The 19,171-nt window shown below is 41.2% G+C and overlaps 2 protein-coding genes across 4 annotated transcripts in view; one reads left to right on the top strand and one right to left on the bottom strand.

The window, feature by feature from the left end:
• rock1 (Rho-associated, coiled-coil containing protein kinase 1) overlaps window positions 1-390 on the bottom strand; it is a 37,043-nt gene extending 36,653 nt beyond the window's left edge. Inside the window, exon 1 of the mRNA XM_027290590.1 lies at window positions 374-390. The gene's annotated coding sequence lies outside the window, so the exon portion shown is untranslated. The remainder of the gene's footprint in view (window positions 1-373) is intronic.
• Window positions 1-19,171, top strand: part of greb1l (GREB1 like retinoic acid receptor coactivator) — a 37,070-nt gene that overhangs the window by 4,987 nt on the left and 12,912 nt on the right. Inside the window, exons 1-8 of one of the 3 annotated variants that reach the window (XM_027290579.1) lie at window positions 10,162-10,425; window positions 13,121-13,232; window positions 16,239-16,398; window positions 16,582-16,755; window positions 16,932-17,108; window positions 17,292-17,468; window positions 17,581-17,703; window positions 18,782-18,904. In XM_027290579.1, coding sequence (XP_027146380.1) covers window positions 16,242-16,398; window positions 16,582-16,755; window positions 16,932-17,108; window positions 17,292-17,468; window positions 17,581-17,703; window positions 18,782-18,904 — 931 coding nt within the window. In that variant the 5' untranslated portion in view covers window positions 10,162-10,425; window positions 13,121-13,232; window positions 16,239-16,241. Of the gene's footprint in view, window positions 1-10,161; window positions 10,426-13,120; window positions 13,233-16,238; window positions 16,399-16,581; window positions 16,756-16,931; window positions 17,109-17,291; window positions 17,469-17,580; window positions 17,704-18,781; window positions 18,905-19,171 lie in introns of those variants that run through there. The other 2 variants (XM_027290573.1, XM_027290572.1) reach the window with 2 other exon arrangements.

Below are 19,171 nucleotides of genomic sequence, written 5' to 3'. Positions count from 1 at the left end.
GCCCCTTTTTTGTTGTGTTTATGATACGGATTGTGGAGTGCATTTGAGCAATACGGCTTTACTACGTAGCTTTTATTACATAGCTTTCTATAACAAACTTCAATGTCTGACCATGAATTTGTGCTGCTGGGTGAGAGTCGACTTCACGCCTCTGCGTTTATGGCCTGCTCAGGAGTGGAGGGGAAAGGGAAAGGTTGAAAGGATAAAATACCTTTTGAGATAAAAAAGAAAAATGCCTTTCCTTCACACAGTCAGCTGCCTTTTAATGTGCTTAGAGTCAGGAAGGTACAACATGCAGTTTGTAGGAGTACAGCCAAAAAATACTGACTTGAACATCCTGGTCTTTGTTGCAAGGGAGGCTTGGGATGCTAATTGTGTGTGTGTGTGTGTGTGTGTGTGTGGGTGGGTGGGTGGGTGGATGTGTACATTTATGCATGAGTGGAACATGACCCCAGTAGATGGCACTTCCTGTTGTCCTGTTAGTTATCTCTGATTCTGACATGCAGTGCAGGTTCTTATCTGTCCCCGCTGGATCTTCTGGTTGACTGTTCGAATGACCCAATGAACTCAGCCCCTAGTTTATCTAAGCCCCTCTGTCTCTATAATCGTGATTTGATGCTTATTCCTGTTTGTGTAGCTGTTTTCATGGCACATAACATGTTAGTTTGCAAAGGCGTATAAATGCAAAGCTGAAATACACCTCAGAAGTTAAAAGCTCCAAATCTGTACGAATATGAACTCCTTTTCTCTGTCCTCCCGTAGCCCAGATCAAAGTTGAAATAGCTCCCCTGACAGAAATGAATGGAACTTATCTGGACATAGGCACAAGTCGTTCGTCAGGAAGCCTGTCAGGAGTAAAGTCAAAGGGTCGCCTTAAAGCGCGAGTGCATTCGTGATGGCATGTCAAGGTGAAGGAGGACTTTCAGTCTTTTGTTCCTTGAGGTAATTTGCATCCGTAATAAACAAATGAGGCTAATACGACACCTGAGTGCCTGCATCTTGCATTGCATCACAGCTGAATTGTGACATGAAGTGCTTATCTCATGTCTGCAGTGTTCTTCTCTCTCTTTTTTTTTTAATATATCAATCTTTTGCTTTTTTTTGGGTGGGATCCATTACATCAGTGTGAGCTCATGAAGAGCAAAGTGTGCATGTGGCTCCATGGAGAGCACTTAGTTATAATATATCCTCATTCTTTCCATTGAAACCTGGAAAGCATCCAGCTGAGATTCTCTCCTCACGTAGCAGTGTTGTGGAACAGTGTGTTCTGACAGGGTGTACCGCTTTATTTCCCCTCGTCTTGTGCAGATGCCAACCCTAGCAGAACAGTACCTACGGCCAGAAATGACTGCTCGCAGTGTATGTGTTCTTTTTAAGGAGTACAGTGTGTGCTGTGCCATAGAGCTGGCTCATAGTGCAGCAGTCTGGAGGGAAGTTAATGCTTTTTAGGTTAAATTTCATTGTTTTGGCCTTTGCAACTAGGGTCAGTTTTTTGTGCAAAGATAAACCATGTTTGAGTGATTCATCACACTATTGTGTTTCTATCTATTGATTAACATGGCAGTTAGACACAAGGGGATCATAGTCTGCATTTATTATTTTACTTTACTGCATTTACTATTTTATCTATGCCAGCTGCAGCACCACTTCCTCTGTCGCTGGTTGTACTGTATAATGCAACATGCTTGTTTCTTTCTTTTTAAGTTGTCTATGCTACAAGCTTGTAATGTATTTAGTTTTCAACTGTTTTTATGAGCCATAGCCCAATGTAAGCCGGGATTAATTTATGACTTGTCACATATAAGTGATATATAGAATATTACTTTTGATAGATATTGTGTATATTGATATTGTGATACGTGGAAATGGTTAATTAGAAATTGTGTAATTGGTATTGTTGCTATGAGGAAGCAGGATGTGTGCTAGTAACAGCTGGCAAAACTCAGGCTTGTAGCCAGATTTTCCTACATCACAACAGCAGCATTGTTGCGTTTGCCCATTTGTATTGTCCCCAAATCTTCCACCCTGCACACACAGACAGGAGATTCACTCTCTTTCACTCTCCCTCCCTTTTCATATTATAACACAAGGTCACCGTGTGTTGATGTTGCCTGGGTTTGTGGGGGAGAGGACTCTCTAGCAGAAGGCTTTTCCATAGGCTGTCACAGATTGTCCAAGGCCACGGTGACCAAGACCCAGCCCTCTGCTGCGAGGACTCAACGTTCCTCTGTGGCAGGGGAGGTCATTCTCCTTTTCTTGTCTCTCTGTGTGCACATTTCCAGCACAAGCACAACCATAACAGTACACAGAGAAGTCTGTAGCACAGTCTTTTATTTGCATTCAGTCCATATTAAAAAGTAATACAGGTGACCAGAGGTGGGAAGATCCTGAATGCAGATGGGAGTAATGAGGTATTAATGAACAATCTTTGGCTTTTTTAATCAGCTAATCCAGTTGAATAGCTACTCTTTTAGAGTTGCATGTTTGATGGAGCTCTCTGACATTATATAAAAACACCAAAGGAGGGAACATCTTTTGGCAGAAAGGTGCCTAAACCTACGCTAGATTCTGAAGGAGTTTGTGCCTAGCAGCATTGCAGCTGTTATCAGTGAAGTTTTCCTGATTGCAGAAAAAAAATGATAAGAATATAAAAAAGATGAGCACATATTACCTGCAAACGATCCCTCTCTCTGTCTTTGTGCCCTGTGATAGCAGCAGCAGAAAAGAATGTTCCAGTTAGGAACGATTAAAGTACACTCTGCTACGCTTACACTGTAGTATAGTAATTCATTTGGGTTGTATTTATTCTGATTTGTTCCCTTTCTGTGGACTGAACAACACAAAATACGATTGTAGTACCCGTAGGGGGAAAACAGCTCCTTAAAACAGTGAATTGTAATTTTGACACATTTAAACAAGATATAAAGTGTTACTTAACGGGCTTTATAGGTGTTTGTAGGTGGATTTGGTTCCCTTTGGACAGAGCCAGGCTCGCAGTTTCCCCATATTTCCAGCGTGCCATGCCATTGTTCTGATGGCCCATTACTCCAAAACCCCAATAGTCTGAAAAAGGTCCCATTGGACTGAAAACCCATTTGTCCTATAGCTTGTTATTACGAAAATAAAGAGGCAGTCCAAGAATACACATTCCTGGAGTTTTGGACGTGTAGTAGACAGTAACAATTTAACAATAATAAACACATGGTTAATATTATGTAACGGTAACAGTCTGGCTACGTTTGAGCTATATAACTACTTAGTTTTAAGGGAAGCTCATGCTCTGGGTTCAAATTAGTATGTTCGATATGTCAGTTATATTGCGTATGTAAGTTGGTGATACCAGTGTGTGTATTTTCAGAACAATGGGCCTTCAGAGCAGCAGTGGGCTTTCATTTTCGGGATAACAGGCTGTTGGACAAATGGTCTCTTGGCCCTTTTCTAATCTTAAGATAAGCTAATACAAACTGAAGACCTGGAGTAATTTTATCATCATGAAATCAGGTTTGTAAAAAACATATCTGCTTTACTCTGTGCCTTGTCATATTATTATTTAAGTAGGAACATTTTGAAATTTGAAATTGGCTCACTTATCCAGTGGCTTCAGCATCTTGGTTGGTTTAAGCAATTTGGCTAAAATGAAATCTAGAACGATATTTTTCTCTTAGTTTTATCCAAAATTGGCTATTAGCCATTATTTCTGCAGAGAACTCCACATTGTTCAACTGTTTTAACTGTCATCACATCTGCCAGTCGGTTAAGTATTTCATCAGGGATCAGTGCAGGATGAAGTGCACCGGACCTGAATAGGTTTACTGTCACTTTTTTTCATCGGCAAGGTTTGTGCGTGGGGTCAAGCCCTCAACAAAGGATAGCCCTGCTTCCATTGTCCCATTAAGACAAAAAGAGTCCTGCTGATGCCGTGACTCTTGCTGCAGTAAGGAGGACTGATGGGATTTAAGTGTGGGTCCTGTCACCGACGGCAACCTGGTGCTTATTAATCGGGAGGGTGGGGGGTAATGGAGGAGTTGTGGTAGAGAGAGTGAGGGGGGTAACGGGGGTGGGGTGCTGCTGATGCAGCAGTGCCGCCTGGGGTCAGGAAGAGGGGGCATGATGGATACAGATGATCGCCCGGTAAGGAAGTTTCGAGGGAAAGGGGAGGAGGCTCCTTCGTCGGGACATTAAGAAGCCTCTTTGTCATGGTGTCACTCAAATGGATTCAAGGTGGATGAGACTTTTTTCAGGGAGGAAAAGAAAGGAGAGGTCCTATTGTGAAAGGTGGATCTCTCTCTGGATGCCTGAAAAACACAACAGACCTCTTTCTTATGTCCTCTCCATGAGTGCTCTGTGCTCCTGCGTGGCTAAATTGAGTTAGTGTGTCAGTTGTGGGAACGTTTCAGGAAAGCACTTTGACTGAACTTTGAGTGGATCGCCTCTCTTTTGTATCCGTGCCTTTTATGTGTATTCTTTTATTTGGAAAAAATAGTTTAAAAAATTTAGCGAAGATCCGCACTGTACCTTGATTGTTGTCCTTCTCTGTAAGTCACTTTGGATAAAAACATCAGCTAAATACTAAATATAAATGTAAATGTAGATCGTCAGACACAAACAATAGATGTCAATAGATCTCCCTCTGCATTTCTAATCAGTAGAGCAGGGTAGAGCTGCAACTAATAGCTATTTTAATATTAATTTATCTGCTCATTTATGCCTCAATTAATTAATTAATCAATCAATAAAATGTCAGATGTGTATCTCAGTTTCCTTTCTTTAAGGTAGTCTGATCAATAATGCAGCAAATCCTAATGTTTGAGAAGCTAAAACTAGAGAGAAGTGTAGTTTTGGAGTATCAACTAAAATGTTTGTGTAGCATTGAATATAATATGAATTTCCAGTCATATTCATCATCTTACTCAGTATCTTTTTTAGATATGTCCTTATTTAGGTAATCATTTTTGTAATTTTCTTTATCCAGGAAAATAACTTGGCTGCAGACAGTTGAAGTAATTGTAATTAGGACCATAGTTCTTTCCTCTAAACATTCTTGGAAATTTAAGTGCCATGTTTGTGCCAAAAACATGTTAGTTGTTGTTGTTGTGTGACTAGCATCCCACTCTTATGTCACGTGATGATACAAATGTCACCTCCATTTGCTGATGAAGACTGTAAAATGCAAAAGCTGAAAGACTGTAAAGACTGTAAAATGCAAAAGCTCAGAGAAAGTAAGCGAGTAATTGGTTTTGCCACACATATGTTTTGATCGTATTGACACTGATCTTGAAAAATGTCACAAAAGACACGTCAGTCAAACTGACGTGATGTGGAGGCAGGGTGGTGAGCAGCTTAAAACCAGTTCCTGGAAACAGAATCTGACCCCGTTGCCAGTTGTGTCATCTGATAAGAGCCAATGTTTTGATAGTGTTGCTCCTCTCAATGTGATCCATGGCTCTCCTTTTACACCCCATAACAAATAGGGCTGTCTAAACAGCAGTTTATGGCCAGGACAAGGCCTGGTCAACTATCATCAAAGATCTACTCTGGGATGAGCCATTAGGTGTGGACCAGATGTTAGAAGAAGCTGTGGTGATGGATGAGTGGTGATGGTGGAGAATCAATATCTATTTCAGAATAGGATAAGATCCAGGGTAGAATTAAGGAAGTTAATTCATGTATAATGAGGTTAATATCGGCTTTATTTAAAATGTCATACAAGGTTAAGGGTGATTTTTCCAGTCTTAGATTAAAATTCCAAATCTTTGGACAGTTTTAACAGGTTGCAATTTCTGCTGCAATTTCCAAGCTTAGGATAAATATCTATCTATCTAGGTTCAAATCTTGCTTATGTTTCTAATTTTTTTTTTCTCCTTCCCTCCTCTTGCCCTTTACCATTGACCGGTGTTTGACCACAGCCAGTGACAGCTTTACAGTATGAAATAGAACTCATTGTTGTCTTATTCAATATGGCTTCCCTGAATAAGTCCATAAATGCATTAGGGCCCTGTGTCTCTCCCTGTTGTTCTGACTTAGGTGAACTGGCGTTCAACCCGGCAGCGTTGTAAAATGCAGATTGGGTTCACTGACAGGCCTTCCATTTTATTACACAGTCATGAACAGCATTGTAAACTGTCACTCGTCCTTCACTTTCATTATTCTATCATGGATAACAGCCATGAGAACTGAGTCCTCTGCTTACCGGCAAACAATATCAAATACCTGACATTCTTTGGCGTAACATGCCGTAATATGTAAAAGATCAAAATTATGGCTTTGTTATTTATGACCGTGATTTATAACAATATTTCTTAACTTTGTGAAAGATGGAGAATGAGATCACTTTTAAGAGAGAGTTACTATCTAGAATCAGTGAAATAAAATAATACAAAACATTATAACTAGCAAATCACCAACTGACAACGTTATTGTGGTGAGGGAAGGGAATATTTTGAGTTTGCTTGATTGATCTATTGTTGTTTTTTCTGAGCAAAAATGCCAAACATTCTCCAACTTCTCACATCTCAAAACTTTGACGTGGTAAAGTCCATATTCTTATTCTGTATTAATTAAAACACCATGAGCAAAAACTCCCACACACTTAGACAACTGCCACTTATAACATGAAGGAATATTCGTTGTCATATATATTATAATTTCACTGTACAACAAGTAGAGTCTAAAGTGTTGCATTAGCTATGTTTAACAAGGCTTGTTTTTTCCATTTGTGCTGCCTCGGTTATCTGTTTGGTAGCCCGGTGTCCTTAAATGATACTGCCCTTTGTCCGTGGCTGAGATTTAGTTTAAGGTTAAATGCCTTGCCCTTAAACTCATCCGCTAGGCCAGAGTGTGTGGCAAGGTCACCACTCCAATCAACCTAGTGTTAACACAAAGCCTTCTTGTCCCCTAATGAATTAGCGCTACAGTTCCTCCACGAGTCACTACACCGCCCTCCAGCCCCTTCGCAGGCCTTCCCAGCTCTGCTGCCCTTTCACACGCACCCCCTAGCCCCTAATTTTGAAATGAGTTTTATAACTGGACAGTAAACTTCCAGTGGCTTAATGATGATGACTTCTTCATCTGCCCAAATGCTCCTTTTGTCCACCCCTCCTCAAGCCTTGGACCCTGCCCCCGTTCCCTCTGGTCACACCAGGCCTTAAACCCTGGTTCACCCCACTTTATAGTTCCACAGATAATCCCCTAGAACACACACACACACACACACACACACACACACATGCACATGCACACAAACATGCACGTGCACACAAACACATGCACCCTCTGGCTATTATCTCCACTGAGCCCAGCTCTGTCTCCTTCTACACTCTCTTTCTCTCTGTTGCTGCCGACTTCAGCAATGGCATTCAGCTGGAATGTTTGCCTTTGTTTGTGTGGCCCACTGGAAAGCCATGAATGACCTTAGCTCATCTGCTATCCTCACTAGCACCGATTTGCACTTCAGGGCCCAGCAGGTAGTCCCGAGGAGCGGGAGGAGGGGGTTTTCGAAGAAGGTTGTGGGGCTTTTATAAGGAAATTAGAGCTGTGGACTGCCACCCGGATAGTAAACAACAGTGCGAGTCCTCACACCCTTTGGCGTCGGGTAGCCCACGTGAAGCGGGTAGGAAAGGGAATTCTGTTGCGGGAATTTTCACATGGTGGCGGCTTCGTTTTCTTGTTTTGTTTTTTTGACATTTGAGCTGCAGGATTGTTTTCTTATTATAAGAGTCAGACTGCAAGGTGCTAATTAGCACCTCGGTTGCTGTACTTCCTCCCCACCTGATACTCATCTCTCATCTCTTGATTTGTCGGTTGAACCTCATCTGCAGAGAACTTCTCCTACAGCATCGGAGCCTCAGAGGCTGCCACGATAAACCATGGAGCCATCCTAACGCTCCAAACAACCGTCAATGTTTGGCTGAGTCAGCTAAGCCATGGTGCTCCTTTGGGAATCCTAAGAGAGGAAGAACCCTTCACCCCCAACGTTTAAGATCCCTAAGCCCAACATCTCTCAGAACCCCCCACAGCTGATCATGTGACACGTCTTTCCTCAGGTGGCGGTGGCAGGGATACTTCCCCTTTGTCAGGGACTGTAGCAGGAGTTAAATGCAGCAGTGAAGGATGGGCTAGGGGGCGGGCAAGCATTCAATCCACACTCTTTTGTTTTTTTGCACAGTGTCTTTTGAGGCCAAAGAAAATGCCGGGTTTACTCATTATCTCCGTTCTAAATGGCTATTTAAGACAGGCCATGTCAAAGTCAGGGGCTTAGAGATAAATCACACTGACAGCTCTTTTCCCTCAGTTGAACTTGTTGACTATGCTGGTATCAGATGGATCATTGTAGCTATTAACAATATTTATACAGTAATTATATCACTTAAACCAGAGCCATTTCTTCAGACTCATGTCTTATGTGTCCCTGTGTGTGTGTGTGTTTGTGTGTGTGTTTGTGTGTGGTCTAAATCAGCAATAGCCGGACACATTTCACAGTCAAACTCAAGCCCAATGTTTGGACAAATGTGGCTGATTGAGAGAAATGAGTGCATGAAGGCCCCCGTAAGGACTAATGGAGGTCCTGGTTGACTCGTATGGTGGTTTACAACAGCCCTCACACTGACTATGCCCTAATATAACCATTGGAGAGGAGGTGAGAAGAGCTGCACACAACTTGATTAAAACAACTGTTGACTGTTGTCTGTGGTAATGAACTGGAACATCAGTCACACGGCTCAGCGGGCCAGTAAGAGATGTTTTTAATGGGAGAATTGATGAGAGCAGAAATGTAACAACTGAGCTCACTGCAGATAATAACCTCTATTAATGTTTTGTGTTTTAACACGGGCGTTTTCTGTTACAATTCACACAAATTTTCTAGCCTGTTCTACATTTCTTTCTCTTGACGGAAATGCTGGTATTAAAGAGAGACCTACACATTGTGACATTGTATACAGTGAATGCATCTTCCCTGCCATCAAGTAGATGTGAGTTTACACAGACCTACTGTTTACCTGACAAATTCTTGCTGACTTTACTTGGCTTGTAATTAGTTGACAGAAAAAAAACAGTCACAGAAACCTTACAGGGCACCGTACAATTCATATTGTAGCCTAACATGTGTACGGTCATAGTAAATTGTGCATATTTGTGTTAGAAACATGGAGACGCAGTCTAAACAATATCCTGGCAGTATACAGTGAGACTTGGCCGTCTGACAGCTGGTTGTGTTTACAATCCAAAGTCAGGAGATTGTTAAAGTGTGTTACGCACAATATCAGCAATAGATAGGATTGGAAATTTAATGTCTTTGTTGTTATTGGATTGTGGATCTTTAACATAGCGTCAGACACTTTGAGGAATTGATTAGTCTTTGATTTGAGTTTGATATTTTGCTCAGATGCAGACGCGCACGTGCATCTTTACTTCATTTACATACAGTGCGGTCAATCTCCAGCCACTTTAGTTACTTTCTGGAAACGAGCACCCTCTCCTTTGAGTGATAAGGTTCAAGCATTGATCACCAGGCTGCAAGGACATACAATCCCCAACATCTGCCTGCAACTGTTGATTTGTGGTGCATTGCCGTTTATTTATTTTGACCAGATGAGCCCCTGGTATTTATAGCGGGAGTAAAAGCCCAGTGTGGGGTCAATCCGGGGCAAGGCTACGATGACAAAATGCTCAAGCTGACCTGACATTCTTGTCCCCATTTTGCTGGGGATGGACTCTCCTGGCTCTGAATTGGCCCCTAATAAAAATAAAAAAAAAGTTGGGTGTGGCAGATCGACCTGAGCTTGAGCGTGAGAGCGAAATATTGTTTTAAAGATCTCCAGAAAATGAAAACTTCCACCTGACGTAGTACCAACAGCGGATGTCTCGGAGTGTGTCGGGAAGGGGGGTCACGCGTGGCAGGGCACCGTGGATGTGTGGTTGCGGGGAAATGCAGGACTTCTTCTTTGTTTCCCCCCACTCAATACTGCTCTGCAGGCCTCCAAGAGCATCTGTCACCACAGGGGGTCAGCAGGGCCAAGATGAATGAGCCCCCGGTGGATTCCCTCCCTCCTTGGCAAATGGCACAGGACAGAGGAGGGCATAGGGGACTAGGGGGAGGGGTCTGTGGTTATGTGTGTGTGTGTGTGTGTTTGTTTGCATGCAAGTGAGAGAGACAGAGGGCGAGAGAGAGAGGGAGGGTTTCTGCTGTACTGAGGGGACGAGTGGGATTCCCATTTCTTTCTATAGAGTATCATGACAAAGGTGACTTGAGGCATACCAGAGAAGAGTGAAACTCCATATGCTGCCTGGATATCGACTAATTCTTTCCACGAGGATTTATAGGATCTAAAATGGACTACGTTTGAAAAAATAAAACATCATCTTTGGGATTTACTGCATTCGATTTGGATTTTAAGGATTTATCCGATGGTCGACTTGTCATGGAAGGTACAGGAGATGCTTTTTAAACTTGCTTGCTTGCTGTGTTTGTCACATGTGGCCCTGATGTAGCATTAATGAGATGGGCTTTTAGCACCTAATTTAGAGAACATGGAGAGATGTTTGTCTTTTTTTTTTCTTTTTTTTCTTTTTTTAACTCATTTCTTACCCCATCCCCCCTTTTTCTCTCATGTCTGATGGGCAGTGTCTTTTCACCACACAGCTTTTCTAATGTTAAGCCAAGAGTTCTTTCCCGCATTTCAACTGTTGATATGGACCTTAAATGTTAAAGCATAACAATGAGGTGAAAAGGATTAAGATATTTATCAAATTCCCATTAACATTTTATCTACGACTGAGGTGAAAAGAAAAATGAGTTAGTTGGTGGTTTTAATTTAAATAAAAGCTGAATTATCTCGTGTTTTAGTTACATGCAGTAGTTTAATTAGCACATTTTAAACAATAGCCAAGTGTCAAGTTTAACTGTATGGACAGTATCAACATCTACTTTCCTCTATTTCTCCTCAGATGTTCATAGTTTTATTGTAAAAATACATTAGGGATTTGTCCACATTTATTTAGGAATGTGTTGTGATGAAACCAGGTTAAGAGGAGAACTTTAATCCTGCCTCTCTTGCAAACACTGTAATGTAATTATACAGTTGAGGGAGAAACAAAAGGATTGGAGAGAAAGAAAAGGCTGAGTTAAAAGTAATTTGCCAAGAGTACAACACAAAATGTTTTCTTAAATTAAACCTCTTATAAGGTTTAATTCACAATGTGATTTAAGATAAGATTTTAGTCACTAAACCACCAAACTTTGACCATTTACAGTTTATTTAATAAACAACAAAGATACTGATTACATGAAACTTGAATAACTTTCATGCTAGATTCACTTATTGTCAGTAAATTGAACTTATTTAACAATAGATTTAACATTAGAATTAAAATTCTTACCTACAACTTTCATAATGTTTCATTTTTTCTTTGCAAGTTTTGATGATTGCAAATGAACAAAAGTATTTTTTGGAAAGAAAAAAAAGGGAATGATGTACAGAGAAAACATTAGGCTCGCATCACTTCAGATTATAGTCTTCATTGTAGAATCTAAGCAACAGAAATCTTTCTAGATACATGCAGTTGTGTATATTACAGGTAGCAATGCGAATGTATTGCATATGTTGGGTGTGTGTGTATGCACACGCGTTTGCACTTGCATTAGAAATGCTCTAGGAAAAAGAGACTAAACAAGAATTTCAAACATTCCATCAACTGTCATTACTGGAAGAACAGGACCTTATTGAGCACCTCGGGCTGAGCTTGGTGTCTACGTTTACGGCTCCTTCAGCTTCATCTCGGGAGCCATCTGCGTCTCCTTCTGTGTCGTCTACCCTTCACGAGCAGATAAGCATCAAAATATTTCGAAACTCTGCTCCTTGGTTAATTAGGCCTTTGGTTGAGATTCTTTGGTGGGAACACCCAGTCGATGAACTTGTGTTGTGATTCCTTTTACTCAATGCTACATTGACTTTTGATATAATTACATTTTCAGCAAGTGATTTAGTTGTTGAGTACACGTTTCGGACATATTGACATGAACTCTCTACTGTGTTGTAGCTGTATCAAGCTGGCTAATCATTCACAAAATAAAGTCCAGTGCGGTCAGTAAATACAAGCTGAACCAGCTTGTGTACACTTGCTATTTGGAGGACTTGGACCCCAAACCAGCCTCCACCATAGAGCAGCACACAGTGAGAAGTAATGACGGGGTAGATTGTGACAGTCAGTGTTTTGAAGGGGAACTTTGCTTATGTTATATCAGAGCCTGAGTGGCTAAACAATACTTTGTCAAAGGGTCCAAGTAACTGGCAAATCCATTCAGAGTGGAGTGACCGTGTGTATTGAGTGCAGCTCACCCAATTGTGTTTTATGAAAATAGCCCGAGGGCCACGGTATCACATAACACCTTTTTAGCCTCGTAATAGCGAGTACATATGTCATGGTTTGAGCCACTCTTATTGTTTGAGTGGTCGTAAGTGCACCCATTCATTTTGTGAATGAGCATGCTCTTTGGACTGTGATGACCTGTAGGAACAGACATCTGTAGCATACTGTATATAGCTCAAACCATGACATATGTACTCGCTATTACGAGGCTAAAAAGGTGTTATGTGATACATATACACACACATATATATATATATCGTATATTGTATATATTACTGAGCTTCTTGATACAAGTGAAAAATTAAACTGCTATAGGACAAGGTCATTTCACTTTTCACGTTTTTAAATGATTTTCCATAATAAATTGTTATTGTCCTTGAAACATACTGTAGCAATCTGCCTTAATCTGTCAATCTTTCAATGAAATTAATACAAATGTGAAAATACAAATGTGGAATTTGGCTTTTCATGTTTTAGTACAAGTAAATATCAACTCTACTAAACTCTACTAAATGACTTGTAAAGATTAATGATTAACATTTTTCTCTTTTTAATTTTTTTTATTTACATTCGTGACCTTTGTTGAGTTTCTAATCAGTTATAATTAACTAAATCGTGGCTGCCTAAAGAAAAACCTTACCCTCGTATGCTACTGCCTGTTTTTCATGGGGTATAAATTATTTCATTCTCTCCCGTTTTATCATTATCAGTGACATTCTGTTAGCTAACCAGCAATCTTCTGACTCTCCCCCAGGTCTCGAAGCACTGAGTGAAATGTCTTTGCTGAAAGTTTCTGCTGAGTGGAAGTGATCCAGCATGTAGCAGAGGTGAACAAGTCCCTTCACGCCTGGGAACAATCAGACAACGTAAGTCAACTTGTTGTTGAATGCAGTGCTAATGTGGTATCTGTTAGAAATTCAACTTTGTGTCTGTGATCTCGTTTTTTTTCTAAGTGAAGATTATACCAGCTCATTTTGACCCGGGGTCACATTCATGCAATCTGTTGTTGCCACCCAGGAGCCGAGCAACGGCCTTGACTGACCATCTGACTGGCTGAGAGGCAGTTTTACCACTCACTGGCATGAATATCCCCTTTTTTTAGCCATTAGTCACTGAACGTTAAACTGCTTCTCCCCGGTAGAGTCCACTCATTATGTTTGACCATCCATCAAGCAAACTGCAGCCGCTGACTCACCTGAAACGCCCCCCCACCCGCCACTGCAATTGACCTTAGCAACCACCTGAGTCACACCCGAGAAACATCCGTTCAGCGACCTCTGCCACGGTCACGCTTTGTTTTAAGTTGCACAGGTGATAAAAGGTCATTCTGTGTGTTCACCTCCGGCCTGCGCGAGGTTAATGACAAATCTGTCCTATGAGGCTTGAGGGTCAGCCAGCCAAAGAGGCCTCCGGAGCCTCCTTTGACTTCACAATCGAAGAGGCAGCGGCTGCTTAAAAAACACCCTCAGGCACGTTTTACCTCTTCTGTCTTTGTTTCTCTGTGCAGCCGCCTTCCTCCATCAGTTAAGCAAGAAACACTGTAGCTTCATTCTGTTAAGCTTCTTATCTCTTTGACAGCACAGTCAGGCACTGTTAATCTTGTCTTTTGTCTGGGTTGGTCAGATTTTTCCCCAGGAAGGTTGTTAAGTAAACACAGGGTCTGGAACCTGTCCAGGCGCGGTCAAAATGACACCTGGGAGGAGAAAGGAGGCTTCGACTTTATTCCCACCGTGCCTATTATTGACAAAATAAAAAGGTTCAGAGTGTCTCTGTGACCAAAAGACACAATGTATCTGGTGGATTGACAAAGTAACTGGCATATTCAGTATGTGGTACGGATAAAAAGCACAACTAACATAGAAATCATTCATTTAATTGCTGCATTATTTTTTAAAATCCTGGATGAGGAACAAGCGCCCACCTGCATTTGAGATGATGTATAAATAAAGACATGACTACTTTCACGTTACAGCTCAGATTTTGACTATGAAGTATGTTCATGAATTTTAAAGATGAAGTAAGGAGTCATTTAATTGATAAGTTGATAGGCAGAAAATGAATCGACAACTGTATTCATAGGTGAAAAAGAGTTTATGTCTTTTTCCAAGCAAAAATGCCAAATACTGACCGGTTCTAGTTTCTAAAATGTGACTCTCTGCTGCTGTTCTTCAACATATATGATAGAAAACTAAATATCTTTGGGTTTTGGACTTTTGGTTGTATAAAAAACACATTTAAAGACCTCACCTTGGAGACTTACCTGTAGATTTTGCACTTCTTTCTGACTTTTTATTTAGACAAAACAACTAAATCATTAAAAAAATAATTTGCACATTAGTTAGTATTAGCAATTATTTTTACAAAGTAATTTAAAGGGTCACTTAAGTAACTTGCTTTTATACGACTCACTATTGTGTAAAATAAAGCTACAACAAAACCTGGTCATGAAATGCTTCAGTGAACAGCTGCAGAGGATCTTTTTTAGACCCGAATAACGAGTTTTAGCTCTTTCTAAACAGCTGAAGTCTTCAACCTGGCCTCCACTTGGCTGTTCTAGTGTCAATGAACTACAGCACTGGTCTCCACCAGTCAAATGTAGTCCAAGAATAAACATTGAAGGCATTTGAGGCCAAACCCATGTGTCAGGAAAGCAGCCAAAACTATCTTTTCTTTTTTAAACTTTCCACCCTGCATGATTCAAACACTCTTGATCACTGGCTGGGTATTAAACAACTCCACTTGAAATGTTATGACAAACGGAAAAATGGGAGCTTGAGTAGGAGGCTCTATTGTGTAATGAATGGACATCATGATGTAGCAGAGCCATTGGTCAGTGCTGCCTTTTCACCTCATTTGGAGCTCTTTCTTTTCTCCCTTCTGTCTCCTTCTCATGCTCTCTTCTTTGAGGCGACATGCTTAGCCCTCTGTCCAAATGCCACCTGCCACCAGAGAGCCATCCAACCTTAGGCCCACACAGCCGACCCCGGCAGATGTCCCAGAATGGACACTGGGGTGGAGGGGGCACGGGGGCAGAGCAGGCAGAGTGACACAACAGACAGACGGAGAAAGAAAAAAAATTGGAAAAAGCCTTTGGCCTTGGCCATTATGTTTTGGCTGACGTGGAGAAAATGTGTGCGTGTGTGTGTGTGTGTGACTTCAAACGTATATATATTGAGTGCATCTGTGTGTTATTAGTCACAGTAGCATCTGTTATTATTCAGGAGCCTCTTGTAAACCTGGCACATTTATCACAGGACAGATAATACCAGCAGCAGAACCTACAGGCTGCAACTCACCACAATTACCCAGAGCCCAATGTGCCCAAAGTTAAAGAGAAGCAACAAATCTTCACATAGATGAACAAATTCATTATTTATCGACAGGTCTGCACACTTCGGATTGTAAAGATACAATTTAATACATAACTGACCTGCAGCCCTTCCAAAATATAACCGTACTCTTTATTACAGAGCACAACAACAATCCTTTTTTCAACAAATTTGCATTTTGTGATCCAACAAAGTCTCAAACCTCTCTTCATCATGATTACTGCTTTTATTTTGTTAAGTATAAAACAAGTATACTTCAGGTTTAACTGTGACGCACAGCCACAATCATCTAGTGTTGCAATGATAATTATTAGGGTCAATCTTTACAGCTTGATGCTCAGAGCAGTATACTTCTAATAGACATTCACCACTGAACTTTCATGCACTGGTTGATATCTAATGTGAAATGAAAAAAAGCCACTTGACCTACATAACTTATCTTGAGTGCATTTGTGCGAGACACCTGCTGCTGCTGTTGCTATTTTTGTAAATCAGTGAATAAACATTGATGTGCTGCGTGTTCTTTTCTCTTCACTCCCATAGATAATGGGTAATTCATACGCCGGGCAGCTGAAGTCTGCTCGATTCGAAGAGGCTCTCCATAACTCTATCGAGGCATCACTGCGCTCTAGCAGCGGAGATCCACAGCCCATCTTCACGCAGCTCTACCTTGACCCGGAACCGTATCCTGGTAACATGGAAGGTAGGATCACCTCGCAGGAAACAGCAAACCAGGATCTGTGTTTAAACCAAAGGGTTCCTCTCTCTGTACACAAATGCTGCTTCAAAAACAATTCTCAATTAAACCACTTTTATGAAATTGCATAATTCTCTCTATAATAATCTTGCTCACGTTAAAAAATTTTTGGTTTAAAATGTCCATCAGACATGAAGTCAAAAGCTGACCTTCATGGAAGAGAGCCACCAGGCCACGAGCTCATGAATGGCCACTCGTCCAACGATCTGGAGGAGCTGGAGGAGGACGACGACTCAGACAGCAGCAGCCCTCCACTTCCCTACCTACAGGCCCCTGCACCTGACGGCTGCTGCACACTAGATGGTAAATCCCATATTGATTTTAAAAACTGTAAAAACACAACATACTTATACTGAAGGGCAAATCTTACTTAAAATGAAATACAAATATTAAACTGTTGCTGTTAAATAGATAGATAATATATAAACTGTATCTAACTCATAAAATATCACATCCCTGTCTTCCTCTCCTCTCCTCAGGGTTCTGTCAGGCTGGCAAGGACCTCCGGCTGGTCTCCATAGCAACAGAGTCCATCGAAGTCCCAGCAGGTTTCGAGCTGGTCGGTGCCAAGTCCCCCAGCATCCCTGAGCACATCCTGGTGTGCGCCGTGGACCGCCGCTTTTTGCCTGACGAAAATGGGAAAAATGCACTTTTAGGTCAGTCTGTTCATAGCCTGAGATAAGAGTGGAGGAGAGAGACAGCTATCAGCACCATTTTAAAGCTCCCGGGCGAATGAATATGCTCTGTTTTTAGCTGCTCATACACTCGACTAGACTGTGAATAATATTTGAAAGAAAAAAAAGGGAATAATTCATTTTTTTTTGTTTTAATATTTGCAGGTTTCTCAGGAAACTGTGTGGGCTGTGGGGAAAAGGGTTTCAGATACTTCACTGAGTTTTCCAACCACATCAACCTGAAGTTATCCACCCAACCCAAGAAGCAGAAGCACTTAAAATACTACCTGGTGAAAAATTCTCAGGGTGCTCTGTGCAAAGGACCCCTCATCTGCTGGAAAGGTAAAAAAAAACCTTGCCCTTTAAATCCCTGCTTTCTGATTCTCACCACTCATATTACACTTGATGTCTGTTACATACTGCATGTCACGGTGCCCTCTCTGTGGCTTTTCAGACTGTAAAACCCGTCAGTTCTCCAGCAGCGCATCAACGTCCAAACCCAGCTCGTCCTCCTCTCTCAGCAGTAAAGAAAATGGAGGCACCAGCGGACACAGCTCCTCTCCTTTTTCCCTCTCAGGTGAGACTAGGCACAGCACAGATTCATGTATTTCAAGATTTAGCAATCCTAACCATATATATATATATATATATATATATATATATATATATATATGTGTGTGTGTGTGTGTGTGTGTGTGTACAGGTTTGTGTTGTTGCCATAGAGACAGGTGGTGTGGGCTAAGCCATGAAATTTATTAGGTGGACATCACCTGGCACTTGAACCACTACACTGCATCACTGCATTGAGCTGTTTATAAGTCAGTTCGTGACTAAGAGGAGATTGTGTTTGTTGTGTTTCATCCGTTCATCTGTTGCTTTGGTGTTTGTTCTGGTAGCATCAAGAGTAAACAACATTTTCAGTATATTTATTTGGGGCTATTTGCAGTATCAGTATATCTGATATCAGTTTCCTATGTGATATCATAATATTTCTAGGCTGCATTTGAGTTGCACACCTTCTTTACGGAACTCAACCTAATTCATGCCAAGTAAGCTTTTAAAATGAGTGTAATGTGACAAAGGCCTGCATCCTTTCTTCAGGCAAAATAAAAGCTAAATGTCACATGAAAACCAGGCAGATTTAAAAAAAAAAAAAACCCTGGGCTTATGCTATTGATTTATTAGGAACCTGGAAGCTGCCTGTCAGCAGTGATCTCACAATATTAATGTGTTATACAGCTGAGCTCTAGGGTGGTTGTTGACATAACTCTTGCCTAAAATCTCCTGAAGGCTCCCTCCAGGTACATCCTGCCCCCCCCCCCCAAAAAAAAGGTTGCTGACATGCACTTCTCCACTCTGAACTACTGTTTATCTGGAAATGATAAATGAAAAGGGGAGTTATGGTTTGTTTGTATTGCGCAATGGACATTGGATACATACACACAAGAGACTGATAGCATTTGTTTGATGCACAAAGGCTAAAAGCAACCGAATGACCAATCAGGGGGACAGTGGGCATTCAGGCTGTAGTTTGAGTTTTGTGCTATCCTAAAGATTTGTAACCTGTCTGTGGATCAGGCACCAGCATGACAGGGAGGTGATGAGTGTCATATATTTTCATGCTAAATTCCCATATTTTTTGTTCTTACCTCCAGATTCTCCACCAACCAGGACGACTCAAGGATCCTCTGTCTTTTTTGGGAATCAGGACCTCGGCAGAGACTGCAGTTTCCTCAAACCTCTGGCGTCCACACCTGGAAACAAGACTCTACCAATAGGTGAATACCTGTAATTTTAATGTTTTTTTTTTATTTTTTTTTATTTTCATTTACCATGACAATTTATTTAATCTCTGCGTCGTGCTTTACTTTTGCTGTATTATATCTTACATACATTTTAGTCCCACTCCTAGTTGCATCCAGGCTTTGACACTAGCAAAACGGTTGCTTAGCAACGTGCTGATCCCTTTTTTTCTTTTTTTACGTGGTTCAGTGTAAAGCGACCATGGAGCCAAGATTAACATCTGCCCTGGCCTGTTAAGACAC

This window comes from Larimichthys crocea, chromosome II (genome assembly GCF_000972845.2).
Source record: "Larimichthys crocea isolate SSNF chromosome II, L_crocea_2.0, whole genome shotgun sequence".
NCBI classification, from domain to species: domain Eukaryota; kingdom Metazoa; phylum Chordata; class Actinopteri; family Sciaenidae; genus Larimichthys; species Larimichthys crocea.
Note: the sequence above shows the minus strand (reverse complement) of the source record. Positions and strands in the feature narration are given on the sequence as shown.